General features: G+C 36.5%; 1 protein-coding gene across 2 annotated transcripts in view; it reads left to right on the forward strand.

Moving 5' to 3' along the window:
* Positions 1-21483, forward strand: part of CFTR (CF transmembrane conductance regulator) — a 1712697-nt gene that overhangs the window by 1274455 nt on the left and 416759 nt on the right. For both annotated transcript variants that reach the window (XM_044088720.1, XM_044088721.1), the window contains one exon: positions 14400-14486. In XM_044088720.1, coding sequence (XP_043944655.1) covers positions 14400-14486 — 87 coding nt within the window. The remainder of the gene's footprint in view (positions 1-14399; positions 14487-21483) is intronic.

The following is a 21483-nucleotide window of genomic DNA, read 5'->3' on the forward strand; positions in this document are numbered from 1 at the left end:
TTTTGTCTTGTAGCCGAAGAGTAATTCAAATAACTTTTCTAAGATTTATAGAAACCCATCTAAAATAATATATTTAGCAGACATTGACATGATTCATTGTCGCTATTCCACATTAGGTATCTCATAAACTGTATTTTACGATAAACAGATTTGTTGACATTTCAGTTTACAAGCCAAATAAATCATTTTTATCCTTGAGGACAACTGTAATTTTTAAATCTGTTACATATTCAGTCTATTAAAATCACAAATATGTTAAAATATCTAGATATAAAATTCACAGAAAATAATTTAAAATTTAAGTAAACAGATTTACTCAGTCTATAAAAGATGTTAAGTTGGAAATAAAATATGCTCTAAACTACTTTTTCTTTATTTATTAAAGCATATCTTACACAAGTTAATGTTTTTCTTAGTATTTTCATTCATGTTATTTCATCAATACTTTAAATTCCCATGGCATTTTTAAAAATATTCTGAAGATATTTTCTGTTAAGATCCTAGGACATTTGTTCTAATTCTGTAGCTCTGAGGAACATTGGGGTCTAAATACCAGATTCTTATACTTCTATCTTATAGATCACATGTGCACGTTGTTCAGAATTGTAAACAACCCTGGAATTCTGAAAGGGTAACCATGAGTTGCCACCCCTTTCAGCAACCCTTTCTGATTCAGAGACAGCCCTACCACAGTAATTTACACAAGTGGAAAAATCACCATAGAAGGCAGGTCCCACCAATTGTGCTGCAGGATAATTTGGCAGTCTGAGGAGTAATCAATGATAATTAGTCATGTGCTGTCCCATGAACATGCCTGAAGGTACCCTTTTATGCTGCCAAATGATTCAGAGAATTCTTAAGCTGTCTAAATTAGCATTGCTGACCACGTTACTTGTCATGGACAAAAAATGGTGGTCACCCTTTCAGGTCAGTGAGAGAGACAATGTTGCAGGTAAGTGGAGTGAAGTTTAGTGGTGCCCTGTGTGTGTGTATTTGTGTGTGTGTATGGGCACGTATCTGTAGGGCATTAATAGAACTGGATGTCTGTGTGTGTTTTTGTGTGTGTGTGTGTGTGTGTGTGTGTGTGTGTGTGTGTGTGTGTGTGTGTGTGTGTGTGCATGCACGTGTCTGTAGGGCATAAATGGAACTAGATGTTTGTGTGTGTGTGTGTGTGTGTGTGTGTGTGTGTGTGTGTGTGTGTATGTGTGTGTATGTGTGTGCATCTCAGAATGTGTGTATAAGAAAATGAAGGGTGCTTGCACCAATGTGATGCATGGACCATGACATAACATTACTACCCAAAAGTGCTTGCAAGCATGGCTGGTAATAAAGAGCAATTCAGAGACATGCAAATTAGCCAGCAATGAGCTCTTCCTCATTGTGTGTAATGCTGCCTCTAAATTGCTCCTCCTGCAATCATATACACTTGTCCAAACTGCAGTTGGCACTGTATGTGGCCACAGCCAATTTTGTAAATCATAGCCCTAGTCTTTAAAGAAATCAGAGCAAGAATCAATGTGTGTTAAAATTTGGACAAACTGTCTATAAATGAAATCATATAAATCAATCTATTTTTTCATTTCTTAAAGTATAATGCATTGCAATCTTTTATCTCCATAATATCTTTTAGAGTCTTATTATTGCTTTACAGAAGTCAGTAGGGTTTCTAAATCAGGTAGATATATTTATTTGTCTGCAGCCATTAAGTATGAATCCCATTATTGATTGGAAAACTTTTCCATGTTATTACTTTTCTTGGATTGGTTATAGATTTTATGATTTCAAACTTGACACCACATCAGTTGTGTCTTAAAAAGAGTGTTGCCACAGCTCTATGCCATTAGTTCAAATGATAATGACCACTTTGCCCAAACTGCTTGTTTTCCATATCAGTATGTCAGAAGGAACCATCTGCACATGACTACATGATACATTTTTAAAGTGTCATCCTGTTTCCAAAGCTTTAAAATTAGGAGTTATATTTTCATTCTGTAGTTTGGAAAATTAATTAACTAAATTCAGTTTGAATTGCCTTGGGTTACCTGTGAGATATACATTTTAAAGTGTTTTGCCGACATTTGTAAACCTACCTTTGCACTATAGCATACAGTACATAAACTCCAGAAATGCACCCCCCCCCCCATCAGGAAGCATTTAAGCCTCATCTTCTTATTCAAAATCAACTGTAAATGTATTTTAGTTTAACTTTAGTGATGCAGACATAGGCAAAACATCTGTTGCATCCACAGACTTGAATGGATGCACAACGGTGCATGTGCAAAGGTGCCCCATTGAAGTCTGTGGACATAGGTTACATTATCCTATGGTAACATCACAACTGGTAAAGCTAAACGTTTTTGGGCTGTAGTTTAATAAAACATTTATGAAACTTTTTATTAAAAAAAGTCCCAAAAAAGAAAGGAAAGTCAAGCTGGAAAATATATTATGGCACTTGGCTCATTAAATGCCACAATGTATATACAGAAACGTTGACAAATCACTTTAAGTTTTCCCATTCTCTGAACTGTTACATTCTCAGGTTTTGGTTGCAGTAAGTAAATCTGCAGCCTTCTGCTAAATTTGCTTGTACCTTCAGGAAGATTGAGAGAAAGAATAAATTAATCTTGAAGGGCATGATCCCTTCAGCTTTTGGGGAAGCCATATCAGCTGAAAAGAGTAAAACTGATATTTCTTCCTCATCTTCTTCATTATCATCATCGTCCTTAGGAAATACAAAAAAGAGGAGCTTGTCAGTATTGCCCAACATTTACCTCATCTCTGGAATAAATGGTCCTTATACATTAAACAGAGTGAGACCCTTGTGTCCTTCAAGACAAACCTTGATGATTGGATTGACATCTACAAATTCATCCCAAGATTGACTTGCTTTGCTCACCTAGAAGCTGCAGGTAGATTGTGAGAGTAGGAATTGGCAGGGTGGAAAAGGTCTCACAACTTACTTGTCCTGTAATTCCTATGATACTATCATCAAAATAATGTTTTGACACATTTTCATGTTGCTTATGTTTTGCATTTTTGGAAATAATTATAAAGTGGTAAACATTATATTAAAATGTTTATGAAACAAGAGTTAAGTTTGGGTGTGCTATCATATTTTTGTCAATTAACAGAACAGATGATTGTAGCATTATTTATGCTAAGGTTGAAATGTTGTATCCTGGGTCATATGTGCAAAAGAAATCAGAAAGAAATCCAACGTCAAGAAAAACTTCTTTATTAACAGAGCAAAGCTTTCAGGTCTACACCCTTTTTCAATACTAAAACACAACTAACATCAAAGAAGTTAGATTTTTAAATGGGAGCAAACTCTACTACATGACTACAGCCAGCCAATCACGTGATAGTTATGAAACAATAATTCTACCTATAAAATATATTATATATATATATATATATATATATATATATATATATATAAAAACTATAAATTAATATAATATAATATCAGTGTTTTATATAAATACATTCTTATATTCAACTATAAATATATATATATATATATATATATATATATATATATATATATATATATATATATATATATATATATATATATAAAACTCAGTATAAAGAATAATTTAAAACTTTAAAATCTACTGTGTTGCAAAAAAAAACAGACATTGCAAAAGATTTTTTTAAATACCAATGACACTGATCAGGAAAGCACAATAGCTGTGTGATGCCCTTGCCCTGGCCCAGGAATCAAGGAGCCTCAATCCTCACCACTAACACCAGAGAGGTGACGTCTCATATATGAGGAAAGGATAAATACACACAGTAAAGTGCAATTTCCCTTAAGAGCACACAGAGATCACAGTCAGTCCAGGGCTGGTCGCTCCCTTGCTTTCCAGGTCCCCAATAAGACTCCCCACTGGCACAGCTATAGGGTCCAGATCTCAGCCTAGTGGGCAAGCTAAAACCTCTAGCACCCTCTCTGTCCAACGAGTACTTCATGTCCCTGCCCAAATAGCTAACTCACACACACTTTGAGAAGAGTTTATACAACCACACAGACACTCCTGGGGAAGGCTGGCACAGATTCTCCAGCTGTGCCCCTTTTTCCCAGACTATATGGTAGTACTAGCTGCCATCACCCACTAATAATTATCAGTTACTCAAAGGCCCTTAAAAGGGTGTCCAATTATTACTGTGCAATATTATTATCCAATTGGTAGTATAACCCAGGGCTAAAGCTATTAGAGTGGCTTTGTACAGTTTTACAAAAGGCATGCAAGTACTCTTAAGAGCTTAAATTATCTCTACACAAACCAGCCACAGTTAAAAGGTTTTAAAATATTTAATAATAAATAATTAAAACCACAAGACAATACTTTCTACTATACAGTGCTAGTCAAAAGTTCAGAGATAACACAGAAATATTGAAAATAAATCAGTAGTACAGTTCTGACATCACAGAAAAACACTTAAGTCTAATCTTTCTAGTTCCTAGCTATTTCTAAAAGAAAGCAAAAGTCTAAGATAACTTACATCTATAGCAAGACAGTGCTGTGAGTTGGATGATTGAGATTCTCTCTCTTTCTCTCTCTTTCGGCTTTTCCTGGTTAGGGGTCGCCACAGCGGATCACCTTGTCCGAAGACAAAAATGCTTAATGCCTTCTGATTCTCTCTGTTTAAATTGCTATTGCAGTTCTGATAAACATTACATAATTTTTTTACACTTTCCTGGTGTTCCCAGGCTGGCATATACTACATTCTTTTGTTATCTTGCAGCTGCAGGAAACTATGTCAATAAAAGACATTACACATGTCAACTCTAATAATTATTCCTTAAGTTAAAACAATAGGCAGGATGCCTTCATCTAACCCATCCAGAGCCGAATTGTAAACATCAAAGACAGTCATGACATAATTTGAACTTCAAAGAACAGATAAGAAATGCTTGACTTAGCTTTCTTTACAGCAGAGGGCAATGCTGCTACATTGTTTTAAGTTCAACATTTCACAGCATATTCTTTCATTTAAGAAAACAAGTCTGTAATTCAACATTCATATTTACAAATGATAGAATTATCTGCACAATTCTATCTGGCTAGGCTGGCAGCTTTCACAAGCTGTTTTTTTCAGTAAATACTAGTAAGTGCAAAGCAGCATTTACATCCCAAGAAAGGATCACTACTTTCCACGTGAATGCATTTCCTTCTCTGAATGAGACAATCCCATGGATTAAATGGTGCATACTCTTGAAACCCCCAACATAGCAGCAACCAGATAAACTTTTTGCCAAATCTTCAGTTTATTTATCTCGATCTAACTTTCAAGTATGATAATATCCATTTCATCTTGTCTGTTCTTATATATTCCATTGAACATTTCCACAGGGTTTGTAACTGCTGTTAGCAGCTGTCTTTTATTTCATACTTCAAATCACAAATTTTTGATATTTGTATTGCTGATAAGGCTCAGGGTTTGGGGATTTAGCTTAGTCCAACCACAGACATTTTGTTTGTTTCACTTCTCTTTTAATTACAACACTATTCATTCTGAATGCCACCACCTTAGAGATGGAACACATATATAAACTGAGTGATGTTTTCTATAATCACTTCTCAACAATTTTTAGGTATTCTGTTTGTATTTCAGTGGAGGGCATTTTTCTTGTACTATAAATCATTACATTTCTGTCCTGCTACAGTAGGTGCATAAAGCAGCATTCAGCTGGAATTCTTTTGTGAACATGAAAAAAAAAACTGACAAGAAGCACTACATGGTGCATGGAGTGCTGCGATTATGCTCTGAAAACATAGGAAAGACAGACTCATTTTGCTCTTTTCTGATGTCAGAAATGTACTTAACAAGATTTTGTTAAGCACGACTCAACACTGTTAAGCAATTGTATCCCTCTAGAGCATTAACAAAGCTCATCAGACAAATCAGAACAACTGTAGAACTGAAAATATATGTTAATCCTAATATAGTTATTATTAACTATGACCATTGCATGGGTAAGGCCAGTCTTTAGCCAAATGAGATAGGTTAATTTGAGCACAAAAGGGAAACTGGCTAGACTTAAAATGACCTGCAAGGATAGCTAGCCTAGTACTTTTGTTCAAGACTGAGAGAGGAGTGGAATTGTGAGTAACTAGCTTTTCATCAAAAAGGAAGGAAAACATACCTCTTAACCACTTAAAGCAAGAAATCTGGACAACGCCATAAATAATGGGGGGGGGGGTCAAAGGCCCAAAAATAGGGATGCTTTTTAAATATTGCTCTTATTAACTTAGAAAGTTATTAAAGATATTAGGAGTGGGCCCTTTTCCCTGCTTTTAGAGAAATTAGAATTGCTTTAGCAATTTAGACTTAACTCTTATCAGCCACCAGGATTAAATGAGTTTTGTTCAATAGCATGTATTTTAAAATTCAAGTGTCTGTTGAGATGATTAAGTAAATCTTGACTCACTCCTTCGTTTACTCTATTTAACTATAAGTATATTAAAAAGGGGGTACATATTAATAGGTATTACCATCATCCAGTTTGTTTATTAAGTTAGTAGAGTTTCCTCTGTGTATTATTGTATATATTTGCATTGGAAGGAAGGTATTCAAAGAATCAGAATACTCTGCTTGATAGGTTTAGACTCTCATTTAATTTTATGTTACCTTTTATATTGGCACAAAGCACTTATTGTTTATTATTTTCCAGATTTATTACCTTTGTGTTCTTGAGATGATGTAGCAGTATCATGAGCGACCTGTGGTTTATGGTTTGTAGGACTGAAATGCTCTTTTAATTCTGAAATTAGGGCTGTCCTATTAATTATGTGGTAATTAGCACTTTTACTTAAGCCTGTAACCATTTTATCTTGTGCATTGTCTGATGAAGTTTAGTCAACGGACTAAACGAAAAGCGCTTAACTGTTATTTGGTTTTATTAAAGAGTAGAGTAACTGACTCAATCAGTTTTTTTTTTTTTTTTTTTTTTTCTTAGTTACTGGCAAATTTCTCCAGAGTCTGATGCTAAAATATACTACACGTTCAAAAGTGAGAGAATTGTCTCTGCTCCAGTTTGTGCTTCAGTGCTTTTATATTCTGCTTATCATTTACCTGCTCAAAGTTGCATTCTTTGTCTGCCCCATTCCCAACTAACACATTAAGCTAAAGTTTCTGAAAGAGCTCCAGTATTGGCTTTATTTGATTGGATGCCTTTGTAACTAGCCTGCTTCTTTCTCTCCAGCTAGTTTGCCTGAAAATTAGCTGTGTCTTGGGGCTCTACCCCTTATGGTAATCTGATTTCCAAAGTCCCTCCCTTCCCTCTTTTCATTTCTATTGTCTGTTGTATAAGCTATTTTTGTACTCTTCCACCTCATTGTTTTGCATAAATCGATGATATTGAGTGCCCACCCAGCAAAACAATATTGTTGCCTGCACTGTGACAGGAAGCTAGACGTTTCATTATTAGGAGAGAGAGAGAGCAATGTATTGCCAGATTTTGTTTACTGTAGTTTGTAGGATTTTATTGCAGGTAGATCCATTTAAGGCAGATGAAAGTAGGCCATATTTTCCATTATGGGAATTAGAACTTTTTTTTCTTTTGGTGGGATAATCTGACAGGGAATAGTGTGCTTTTACTTGTTTGTTGGCTTTGTTATTAATGCTTTGTGAGAGGTGAATGTTAAAGAAGGATCCCTGTGGACTCCCAAGTGTACATAGGTCTTTACTTTAGTGATTTTGTTATTTTTCTGGGTCTGTTATATTAAGCATAATGTATACATTAGCTTAGTCTTCATAACCTCAGTCTAATCCCCACAGCAAGGCTGTGATGGTGAGGAAAGGAGGGTATTCAAGCAGGCAGTTGCAGGATATACTAGATAAAGCAGGACAAAATTAATTGGAGGTGATAATGGCAGACCTGAATATTCATATCAGGACAAACACACCAGGATGTGAGGACTGCCTGGATACAAATGGTTGGACCATCAGGAACAGTGAAGAGGAAGCCATTAGAACTATCTCTCTGTGTTGTAAATGGCTTAATGGTGACCAACACATAGTTTGCCCAGAGACACAACCACAATATCACATATAGGAGAGGTCAGCATGCATCTCGGGTAGACTTCCTCTTAGTAAGTAAAGAACATTACAGTGAAGTCGTAGATTGCAAAGTCATTCCCATTGAAATAGTCGGTACCAGTATAAGCTACTGGGGACAACAATCAGCTGCAAGCACTAATCAAGAATGCTGTAAGGTCAACAGAGACCATGCTACAGACATTGAAGTTGACTGGAGAGAAAACACAGAAGTTCAAGGGGATACTCAGGACACTAGTGCCTCAAAAAGCAGAGAAAATTGGTGGAGCCAATGAAGAATAGTAGTGTTTCAAAAGGGCATGAGTGAAGATGATAGAAAAGATGTTTAGCTGAGTCAGGTATGGAAATAAGGTACATAAGCCATGGAAAGACTTATCATGGAACAAAACAATCAGGGGAAAGGGAACATCCAAACACTAGACCCATCTCAGTTGGATTCATTGAGGGCAAGTCATGCTTATACAACCTGGTGAATTTTTTTTTGGAAAGATCACCAAAGCAATGGATGAAGGAAAATGGTAAACACCTCATACCTTAATCTGGCCAAAGTTTTTTTGCACAATTCCCCACTCAGGCATATTAGAAAAGCTAAATAAACTGGGAATAAACCAATATGTCACCCGCTAGATTGCCAACTGGCTCACAGACAGGATGCAGGCGATCAAAGTAAGAAAATTTACCTCTGTATTGAGACCAGTGACTGGCAGAATCTTGCAGGGTTCTGTGTTGGGAACGCTTCTGTATTTACTTTTCTGAAGTAAAAGCCAGTTCCAAAGGGCTCTTGCTCACTAAGTTTGCAGATGACTTACCCATCCTGTAGGAAGGTTTGTCCCAAATAAATAACTGGTGCAAAACTCATGCACTGAAACCAAATGCCAGAACATGCTTTATTGTATCCTTTGGGAAATCAAGTACCCCGGGTAACTACCACATTACCGATACCCCCTTACGTGCTAACTCAGTAGTTCAGGATTTGGAAACTTATGTGGAGAGTGACCTAACTTTTGACCAACATGAGTCCATAGTTGTAGGCACGGTTTTCTATAGTACACAGCTTCTAAACAAAGGGATTGTGTCTATATCTAGGGATGTCATTCTACCTCTGTTCCCAGTCCTCATTAGGCCAGTCATTGAATATAATGCCTCCTTTGGCATGTATCTGTCCACATACATACAACAACTTGAATGTCCTCAGAGACACCATACTAAAAGCATACAAGGCCTAAACAACATGTCCTACATGGACCGACTGAAAGCCCTGTCACCATACTCAGTATCCTACAGACTGCTATGGGATGACGTGTCTGGCATACAAGGCATTCTCTGACCCAATACTGATGGATTTACTGCACATAACCAAGAAGTCAAATGGCATCATAAATACTCTATCTAGGGATCTAAGCCTCTTCTGCAACATCAACCAAATGGTTTGGAAGAACAGGTATATTTTGCAAAGGATACTACTGTTCTGGAACAGACTTTCCATCCATATAAAACAAATTCATCCCTGTTCCATATTCAAGCACAACTTGGATATATGGATGGAAACAGACAATTTACCCCAGGACTACCTCATGTACTACTAATGGACAGAAGCACCTCCTAAACAACTTATCCTATGCATGGGTCCCATCAAATTATCTGTGGTATGATCTCATTCATTCTTATTAGGGGTAATATATAATTATTGACCATGGGATGGGTAAAGCCAATCTCTAACCAAATGGGGCAGGTTAATTTGAGCACAAAACGTGAAACTGGCTAGACTTAAAAGGCCCAACAAGGGCAGCAAGCCTTGTACTTACCTGTGAACCTATAAGAAAAGCTGGTGGTTGTGAAATGCAGAAGTCCAGGAAGTTATCCAAAGAAAGAAGGAGTTTGGGAAGAAGTGTGAGATAGAAAAAAAATGGACCAAACCAAGAAGGAATATTGGTTGGCAAACAAAGAAGCTAAGAGAGCAGTAGTAATGGCAAAGGACAAGGCATCAGAGAAACTTTGCCAGCTTCTGAAAACTGACTCATCAAATAGCACAAGGAACCTCTGTCAGGTTACAAGACAAAAAAAAAAGAAAAGAAAGATAGGTCACCAGACACACTTCATAAAGGATTCCAGAAACACTCTGCTTACAAGTTTAGAGGCCATCAAAGGTAGATGGAAGGAATACTTCATGGAGTTTCTCAATGAAAAAAAACCTCACAGAAGCTGTACTGCCCCATGCACCAAGTACAATGAAAGAGAAAGAAGAAATCTCACTTGAGGAAATGAAAACAACAGGAAGGAAAATGAAAGCCAGGAAACCAGCAGCCTTAAATGAGATTATGATAGATATGATCAAGATGATGGGTGTGTGTTGAGGGGAGAAGTGGATCCTGACAATACCGATCCTCATCATGATGTAGAGAAAAAGGCGTATCTCTGATGACTGGAGGATAAACATTATAGTGCCAGTGTATAATAGCAAATGGGACATTCACAACTGTGGATACTAAAGAGGTATCGAACTCCTGTCATACTGTAGTAAAGTGCTGAGGAAGGTGACTGATAAGCAAGTACACAGAGCAGTAGCTAGCAAAATACGAGATGGCAGCTTGTGTGGCTCAGTGGACTAGGAAAGTTAGCTTGGGTGGTGGTGTTGATGGTTCAGATCTGGAAGTATCCACATCTTTTCCCCTAGTGATGTGAGCATCCTCCAAGAGGGCCTTACCCAAACTAATGACTGGTGCCAGAAGCATGGCCTCAAACTGAATGCCAAGAAATGCGTCATTATCTCCTTTGGGGAAAATGGCATCCCCACTATTTATCACATTAGTAACAATGTACTAAGTATACAATCAGTTGTGAGGGACTTGGGCCTTGACCACCATGTTGCCTACGTTGCACAGAAGGCTGTCTACATGGCCAACCTCATAAGTTAGGGTATTTCATCCAGGAACAAGGAGGTCATAACGTTCCTATACTCCTCCCTTATCAGACCCATTATTGAATACAGTGCCCCCTATGGCATGTACCTTGCCAACCATATACAGCAGCTGGAGAGACCACAGAGGTTCCTGACCAGGAAAATCCAGGGTCTCAGTCATCTATTCTATGCAGATAGGCTAAAAGCCCTGTCCCTCTACTCAGTCTCATGCAGACTGCTGAGAAGTGACCTGTGTCTGGTATACAAGGCCATCTCAGACCCATCCTTGATGGAGTTGCTGCATATCCATAAGTCAAATTCCACTCGCGCAACCCGCATGCAAGACCTCAACCTGGTCTGTGACATTAATAGAACTGTAGACATATCTAACAGGCCAGTAACCGAACACTAAAAACAGAAGAATTGGAGCAAAAACACACCTGAACAAAGACGAACCAGATTTATTGAATACAGTTGGTTTTAGTGCTTTCGTCAGAGTATATCCACAGACTTCTTCAGAAACAACATTAACCATAAGGCTTACCCTCATATAAATACCCCTCCAAAAAACATCATGTGACCAAGAAAAAAACAATAAAAAATAGTATAACATAATTGAATAAAATACAAGTAGAAAACCACTAAAACATGTAACGTGACTAACTCTCATTACATTTACACCAAATAAGAATGAAGTCTAAGTACATTAGCAATAGATAAAAAATCATTTAACCCAGGGTGGACACAAGCATCTAACCTGATTTGCCACCTGAGTTGCTTGCATTCAATTAAATCATTTCAAGGGCCACCTCTAACACTTTTGGTTACTATATCTAACCCCATGAAACCAAACCCGTGGTTAGGATTTTCAGTCACATGCCTCGATAGTGCATTATTTTTATTACATTTCCTAATGTCCAAAATATGTTCATAAACATGCTCCCTAAATTTCCTCTGAGTCTTACTAACATAAAAACAATTACACTGTTTACAGAGAGCAAGATAATACCAGTGGTGTTACAGTTGCAAAAAAACTGGGTGCGTACATAAATGCCATTCACGTACGGTACTTCCTGTTCAATTAGGTATTTGCATTGATTGCAAAATCCACACCTGTGTGTACTATTTCTCCTAAAAGTAGTCAGCAAATCACCTTGGTCAATAAATTCCAAAATCTCTATAAAACTTTACCCCTTCCTGTAAACTATTTTAACACCATCCTCAAAAATATCCTTGAACTTATTGTAACAAGAAAAAATATACCAATTTTTCTTTAAGATCTTGAAAATATGTGAACATTCAGGGTAATACATAGTAATAAAAGACAAGGAATCATCTCTTTTAGAGTGGTTAGAATTACCTTCTACATTTGTTGAATCTCTTAGTACATCACTAGCATTATTAAGCAAGGGAGTATAAAAGTCATTAATAGAACTTGCTGGCGGGATCAATTTGTGTCCCAAAAACTCCCCCATCTGCGGAATAGACTCCCTCTCCATGTCAAGCAGAGTACCTCTCTAGCCCTCTTTAAGAGGAACCTAGACTACTGGATGGGAAACAGAAAATACAACCCTGGGATCCCACCTTTGTCCCTTCTGGACAGGGGAAACGGATGCTGACTTTGTGGGAACATGGGCAAAATTCTTGGCTAGGCTTATAACGGCCTCTGGGCTAATAGAGTAGTATCATCTTATGAAGCTATGGGCGGTTCATATTCAGATCAGAATGTGGTACAACTGACACAGTTATTGCTGTGAGACAGATAGTAAGGAAGAAGTTCAGAATGAGGAAGGAGTTCAGTTGGACATTCCCTTTGTGGAGAAAGCATATGACAAGGTCCCAAGAAAACTGATTTGAGCAGTCCTGCAAGAGTTTGAAGTCCCAGAAGCACTGGTAGAATTAGTGCATGCTATGTAGACAGAAGTAAAAATGTTGTTCAGATTCACAGAACAGTTGCCAGTGGGAGTGGTTGTGCATCAGGGTCCAGCTCTGAGCCCACTCTTGTTCACTCTGATGGACTACATTGTAAACGGCTCAGTGGCCACAGAACAACAAAGCTTCTTTATGCACTCTGACTCTGAACAGGAGCTTCAGCAAGTGATGGGGACTAGAATGCAAAACTGAAACTGCATGGAATAAAACTGAGTACATACAAAGTAGTGGTCATGGCAGAAAATTAAGGAAATTAGAAGAAACAAAAAACAATCTAGAAGGGAAGATAGTAGAACAGCTTAATAATGTCAAAATAATGTCAGATATTTAGGAACTATGGTTGAGGAGAAGGGAAGTATGAATGAGGAAGTCAAAGACAAAATCATAGGCGCTACTGCCAATGGTCATAAAGTGTCAAGGGTAGTGTATGCTGGAAGAATGCCAAAGAAACTGAAGAGTAAGGTGTACAAAACCGTGGTGTGACAAATGTTTCTGTGTGGTACACAAACATGGGTGGTGAAGGCAGAGCAGCTGGGATTTAAAGAGCATGGACAGCTCTTTTGGTTAACTTTAATGTTGGCCTGTTTGGTATGACATCATTTCTTGAAGTTTATTATTTAGTTGGGTTTGCTTTTCTTTTATTGTTATGTCTGATTTATATAGGGTAATATCATCTGTATTAAAAGTAATTGTGTCTGATGGAATATGTTATGTCATTTACAAAGAACAATTAAACTTATGGGCCTAGTAATAATCTGTGGGCACATGTGCCATAAAGGTTTCATTTTATCAGTGCTGATTTCCCTTTTGTGTGTTGAAGGATTGCTTTTCAGTGTAGTTTGAGACCCATTTGAACACTTCATTGCTCAACACTAATTTTTTTTTTTCATTTTAGTAACATGAGGGGATGGTCTGTGCATTTAAATATCCTCCTTATGCCTATTATAAATCTACTACTGCGTTACCAGATTCCATGTTGGAGTATATACTTAATATGACCCATCCCCATGCTGTCCTGCCAAATTCAAAACAGTGTTCTTGAACTTATTCTGTGTTTACTGTAGTTCAGACTTCTAGTGTAATATAATTGTATTAATAACTGGATGGCTGTAGTTTTATATTTGTTGGGTTTTTAGTTCATGATATCTTATTTTTCAAATGGAATCTCCCTGCCCCATATGGATAAATAAAAATGTGAGTACCCTTTCGAACCTCACAGTTAATAAAAGTGCTCATTACTTTACAGATACATGTGTAACTGGATAAGCAAACTAAAGCTTTGCTCTTAGGGTGACAACAGCAGCAGTCCAGTTTGGTTCATTTGGTTCATTGGCATACTATTCCTTAATTAAATTGCTAATGTTTTAATGGGGGTGGTTGTACTGTATGAGATGTTTGCTTAATTATATATCCATTATATGTATCTTGCAGCTTTTAAATAGATGCACATTGAATATTTGTATTTATAATTCTTGTCATTTTTTCTATGTTTTTTGATCAGAGCAGTTTACAAAGATGCCGATGTTTATCTCTTCGATTCTCCTTTTAGTTATTTGGACATAAGTACAGAAAAAGAAATATTTGAAAGGTAACTTTCTAAATTCATATATGTTTATTTCTTATTTGTTGAAGCTTTTGTAAAATTTCACTTTTGTGTAAAATGTTCATTTCCGTGTTTAGAAGGTTTATTATTTTTCACCTAGAATAGATTTCTAATTTCTGTCAGTACGCCACCTTACCTACAGAACACAGAAGAATTTAGAGGTCCATATGAATGAGAGTAGCAGATGTATAGCCTTTCGTTTTAAAGTTTAATGCTGTGCTTTTATACAGATGAAGATAATTCATACAATCCCAGCAAGCAACAGTATCACAGTATTAATTCTGAATTCTGACCTTTACTGTGTTATTAAGAATTTGGCACTCTAGACAGGGAATTCATTACCAGAGAGAACCTAGGGGTCAGATAACCAATTCACTAGACGGCTTTGTACCTGATGACATATAACTCTCACCTGGGTGAGTGGAAATTCTTAATACCATGGCTTATGACTGGATCTCCAGTCATAACCAGTTTATGTTGTCTAATCACAGACATTAAGAAATTCACCTTGAGAGTGAAACTCAAAAGGTGAATCTTGATTTCCATGTCAAGAACACATAAGCTATGACATAACAAAACTGGCTGTTATCAAAGAGACCTGATCATAATTCTTTATAGTGCATGGAACTTAAACAGCTTCAGTAGTTAAAGAAATAAGTATGGGAATTCTAGGCATTTTACAGCTTTAAAAGCTGAAATACCTTTACTGTTGTTGCACAGAAAGCGGCCACCACAGAACAGCACGGGTAAAAGAAAAAACAGTTAAATATTTCATTTGGACAAAAAGAAAGGCTGAATGATATGTTTAATGTTGTAAAGCTTTCTACAATTCTCTCTACTGATCTGTGGTAACTGCATACCACTGATAATGTTTTATTGTGAAACTAGTGCTTAACAGTAGTGAGAGAGGCTTAGTGTAAAGAATTATGAGTGGGTTACCAATCATAACCAGATTATTATAGTTTTGATACATGGAGACCAAGAAATCACTCTTGAGGTGAATCTTGGCAGTAATGTTGAGAACCCGTAATAAAGGATTATAATAGGAGACCTGGTCATAATTCTTTGTAGTGCATGGAACTAAATCTGTTGCATATACTAATAGTTACAGGAAAGAGAATTGCTAAATGTTTTCCTGGCTTTCAAAGCTGGAAAGCACTTAACTAGCGCTGTCAGAAAGACAGTGCAAGAGATTCTTTTATATTAAAATACTCAGGGACACAATATGTACTGGCGAAGTCATAAGAAGGCTGAAACGTGCATGTCCACAGCTAGTGACATTTGGTTTTGTTGGCCTGAATCTGTCCATAAAGAATTAAAGTGGAAAAAGTCAAATGTCTTGGACTTTCAGAAGCCATATAGCTGAAACACTTGATGTCCTTAAGGGGTCATTTGCATATATCCCATGGGCGTCTATTCCAGGAGGTTTAAGGTATCACACAGTGATAAATCTAGCTTGCCTAGGTTTTTCTTGTAGTTTTTACTAATTGATTTGTTTGTGTGACCTTTCTCCTTTTTGGTTTTGTTTGCTAGTTGGGATTTTTTGCAGACACCTTATGGACGTCATCTGGGTTTAAAGACCCTGTGTTTCTAGAATATAGCCAGACAATCTGCATATGCTGTTCTGATGAGGTCATAAGAAGGCTGAACATGCTTACCCACAATTAGTGACATTTGTCTTTGTTGACCTAAATCTGTCCATAATGATTTAAAAGTAAAAAGTCAAAGTTCATGGACATTCAGAAGCCATATAGCTGAAACACCTGATGCCCTTAAGGTGTCATTTGCATACATCCCAAGAGTCTCTATTTCAGGAGTTTTTCTTGTAATTTTTACTAATTGGATATTGGACAGTACTCCATGGACTACAGAAGATTTTAATGTACCTTTTAACCACATTTCTGACATTAGAATGCCCTTAATAAGCATGTCTTTTCTCTGATTTTGGAGATTACAGCTACAGTTCAGAACAAAGTGCAGCAACAATAATAAAACATTCTCTGTGTCCACCCACCTCATTTACACCTCTAGAAGACTTATGCTGGATATTCTATGAGTTAACAACACAGAGTATTTGTATTCAGAGTAACAAATGATATATACGTCAGGCCATAAATGCAGTCTAAAATAAAAGTACAACAGTATAAGTAAAAATGCTGCCAGTCCAGTACCAACTGTTAAACCATACAGTACAAGAGTCAGCATCAGAGATACAACCAGGTTGTTAAAAAGGCTGATGGTTTTGGTACATAGTTTGCAAAAAAATTAAAGTAAGTTTTTCTGTCAAACACTCTGGTAATTAATTGCTTCACAAGTATTTAGTCATCCTAATCTACTCTAATTACAACTGGCCCCCAAATTGACATGCACACCTCCTTCTACCATATCACTATTAATACCATAAATACATCATGATTAGCTTACACTTCCATGTTAGAAGTTTTTTAAAATGTTAATTATCTGAAAATGTAGCTTGTGACAAACTTTTGTTTTCACATAGAGTGCTTGCATGCAAAAGGATGCATGCAAATACTTTTTACCTAAAAATAAGTTAATTTTGTAACTTTAAAGATGATATTTTACAGTATGAATTTGAATATGATGAACATTTCCTCTTAACCTATAAAGATAGACATTCAGGATTGCCATTTAGCTGAAACACCTAATGTCCTTAAAGGGTAATTTGCATATATCCCATGTCACCTCTAACACAAAAGGTTTAAGGAATCAGACAGTGGAAAGTCTAGTTCTACTAGATTTTTCTTTTTGTGTTTTTTAACCAATTGTTTTTTCTGTGTGACCTTTTTACTCATTGTTTTAGTTTGTAAGTTGGGATATTTTGCACCCACCCTATGGTTTATGGATATCAGCTGAGTATGACAACCTTGTGTTTCCAAATGTTAGCCAAATATTCCACTTATGCTGTGCTGAAGATGCCATAACAAGGCAGAAAAATGCATAGCATTCCATGCATGTTAAAAAGATTTTTAAGTACCTGTTAAGCACCTTTCAGGCCTTTTTTGGCCTGAATTTGTCCATAAATAAACTTAAAAGAAAAAGTCATGGACCTTCAGAATTGCCATTTAGCTGAAACACCTGATGTCCTTAAAGGGTAATTTGCATATATCCAACGTCACCTCTAACATAAAAGGTTAATGAATCACATATTGAAAAGTCTAGCTTTGCTAGATTTTTCTTTTTGTGTTTTTTAACTGATTTTTTTCTGTGTGACCTTTTTAATCATTGTTTTAGTTTGTTAGTTGGGATATTTTGCGGTCACCCTATGGTTTATGGATATCAGTTGAGTATGTCAACACCGTGTTTCCAAATGTTAGCCAAACATTCCACTTATGCTGTGCTGATGATGTCATAAAAAGGCAGAAACATGCATGTCCACAGCTAGTGGGGGTTTGGCTTTTTTTGCTTGAATTTGTCCATAAATAGACTTAAAAGAAAAAGTCATGGACTTTCAGAATTACCATTTAGCTGAAACACCTGATAATAATAATAATTTGCATATATCTCATGTCACCTCTAACACAAGACGCTTAAGGAATCACACAGTGGAAAGTCTAGTTTTGCAAGATTTTTCTTTTCGTTTTTTAACAGATTGTTTTTTTCTGTGTGACCTTTTTACTCATTGTTTTAGTTTCTTAAGAGGTAAATACCAGTTCGTTTTTTTTGTCAGCATGTCAGTATTGTGTGCTGATTTTGTTAGTTTTGACTTTAAGTATGTTTCTTCTTTGGATTGTACATTTTGAGATTTAGTCAGTTTATTTAAACAAAACATTCTCTTCATTTCAATATTTTATGCAGAATGACAAAATCCCATTTATGGGATCTCACACACTTCGCCATACAATTGTACCATAAGTGATTTGAAAGTTATTTTTCTCCTGTACTACAAATTGCCAAAGTTGCTCATCTGCATTTAATGTAGCACACCATCTCTTGTAATTTACAAAAGTGCAGTATTTGCAACATATGGGACATTGTGCCTCACTTCATCAGGATTTCACTGCCTTTGCATGTTGCTTTTCCTAAAGGTGATTTCATAAAAGAATCATAATTTCACATAGCAATATAATTTTTTAAGATGAAATTGTAAAGTGGCACTTCAAATTTTATGAAACAGTTTAAAAAATGAAATTTTATCCAAAAATATTGCTGCCAGTTTTTAAGAGAATCTACTTTTATGTGATGATCATTTTTTTATATGTTTACTAACACCACAATTTGCTAGATGTCTGTTGTGGGACCCCACAGATTTCTTGACAATGACCCATGAGGTGAGTATTCTGAAAGCTTTGTTCCATAATATTATTAACTGAAAATTGTGGATTTTTATTTAATCTGATAAATGATTCCTTGTAAGTCACTTTTTATGATATAATGGGATAATGACAGATGCAAACCCAACAGATATGTAATGTAAAGAGCTTTCAGAAGATATTTTACCAAAACTGTGAGTAGCTTTCTAATTCAAATGAACACTTTTTTCATAACTTTATTGTACTCCCATTTAACTTTGCTGTACATCAGCATTTTAAGTTAAACTTCACAAAAATGTCATCTATAGGAATTTACATCACAAACAACATTGCTTTTTTTGTTTTCTGCCCCCCCCCCCCTAAATTTCAAGTTTACTGCTTCTAATTCAGTCTCATCTTCTCTCAGTTTGTGAATTAATGCTCAATTCTTATTGTCCAGGTCATCACTTCATACCACCCAAATTCATGTTTAATACTTTTTTCTCCAAGGTCACCATACTTACCTACTGAATGTATGTTTAGTTTGTTATCCAGGACCTCTTTGTCTACTTTGTGTATTCATTTGCAGTGCTTATTGGCTGTATTTACCCCCGCTTCCCCAGATTATGTTCATTGCTTCTTATGTAGGAGCATACCCCCACCTCCTAAAGTTATGTTTAATATTTCCTTTGTGTGGTCACTCCCTGCCACTTCTTGAATTCATTATTATTGCTGATCATCAAAAGAGTTACATCTTCACCTCTCAAATTCTTGTTTAGTAATTGTCATCCATAGTCAACCCCCACTTAACCAAATTCATCATCAGACTTATAGAATAACCATAAACAGAATGTGTCCAAAGCTGCTAAAGTAAATGCTTTCACAAGTATATTCTCTTGATAGATCCTGCCTCCAGCAGTAGAACTTATAGCTTTTTTAGCTACACCACCACACAAATATTAGTCCTGTCTGACTGCTATGTTTTTTCCTCTGTTTTCAGAGGAAGTTCTGCTATATTCTTAGGTTAGTTAATCACTGTATTGTATTAAATATAAACCAAATGTATGTCATCATTTACTGGAAATTGTATTGTATATATTGTCTTTTTTATATAGTTTTCATGTTGTGTGATTTTGTAATGTTGCTTTTTTTACTAAAGTTCTCATTTATTACATCTTTATGACCTCTATATGAATATATATATATGCAGTCCAGAAATATAGTAATTCCAAAGGTAAACATTCACTATAGAGAGAATTTGAAATTAAACAGCAATTTTGGGGCTATATTAGAAGAGTGAAGTGACTTAAGAGCACATGCTCCTTTTGTAGACACATAAAGCCTGAAATCTGAAAAGAGCAAAGTTATAGAACAGCGATATTTTTCCCAGGGAAAAAATTATTGGGGCATTCTCGGGACTTTTCTGTTTTCCCCACTGTGGTGCGATCTCAGAGTTGACATATTTAAGTGGGGGAGGGGTGTGGGGGGCAAAGCCATCCACTTTACTTTGTCTTTATAATTTGTTTTGGAACAGCGTCTGTAACTTTGCTGTTTTCAGACTTTGGGTTTTACGTGTCGATGAAAGAGCGTACGCACTTAAGTTGCTTCGCTCTTCTAATATAGACCCGCAATTTCAACCATAATTCTGGTGTGTATCTTTATTCACTAAAGCCGTGGTGGTGCCGAGGTTAGCGTTGTCGCCTCACAGCAAGAGGTTCTCCCGTTTGATTATCGGCTGGAGTGCCTTCTATGGGGAGTCTGCATGTCCTCCCTGCGGTTGAGTGATGTTAAAGACATGCAGGTAGGTGCAAGCATGAATGGGCGTGCCTTCGTTGATGGTTGGGCATCAGGCTGGCAAATCAGCACTGTAAAAATCCACTGCCAATCATGAGCAGACCGGAGTTCCACTGTGGCAACCCCTAACCGGGAAAAGCTGAAAGTCTTTTTATTCACTAATTTCATCTTATCCACGGTGGTGATGGTGCTGCAGTAGCATTGTCGCCTCACAGTAAGATGCTGTCTGGTTCTATTCTCAACTAGAGTGTCTTCTGCGTGGAGACATGCGTGAATGGGCGTACCTTCGTTGAAGGTTGTGCATCAGGGCTGGTAACTCGGCACGTAAAAATCAACTACCAATCATTAGCGGACTGGAGTTCCGCTGTGGCGACCCCTAACCAGGGAAAGCTGAAAGACACAACAACAACATAGTTTATAAATAAACATTAGCAGTTACAAAATGTAAATGCTACATAAGTGAGAAAATCAAAGGACAGAAGGTTATTTTGCAATTATTGCCTGTTAATATCCAACATCTGGTTTGCGTTAGGCCAATATGATCCATCAAGCTAACAGGCACTTCCACGTGAAACATTCACAAGACAATATTTTTATTCTTTAGATCCTTCTTTTTATACTTCCATTTTGGGGGATCAGAACTAATGTAGTAAATCTAGTCTGAAATAATATGTCCACTACAAAATTGATAACAACTTTTACATTTTTTAATTCACACAAAAGATTTTCACATAAAAAGAAGATTTCAGCAACATAAGCAAATGTGCTGCAGATTACCAGATGTAACATCTACTTTATTTGATATTTTGCTACACTGATTCCTTATATGTGTACTTCAACAATAATCTAAGTGCACACTTATGTCAGTAATATTTCTTTGCAAGTCTTATGTTTTTTTTAATCTCCTTAGCAATAGCTGTTACTTCGATAATTATTGA

The sequence above is a fragment of the Protopterus annectens genome, chromosome 11.part0, assembly GCF_019279795.1.
Source record: "Protopterus annectens isolate FY-2018-M chromosome 11.part0, PAN1.0, whole genome shotgun sequence".
In the NCBI taxonomy this organism is placed as follows: Eukaryota; Metazoa; Chordata; order Ceratodontiformes; family Protopteridae; genus Protopterus; species Protopterus annectens.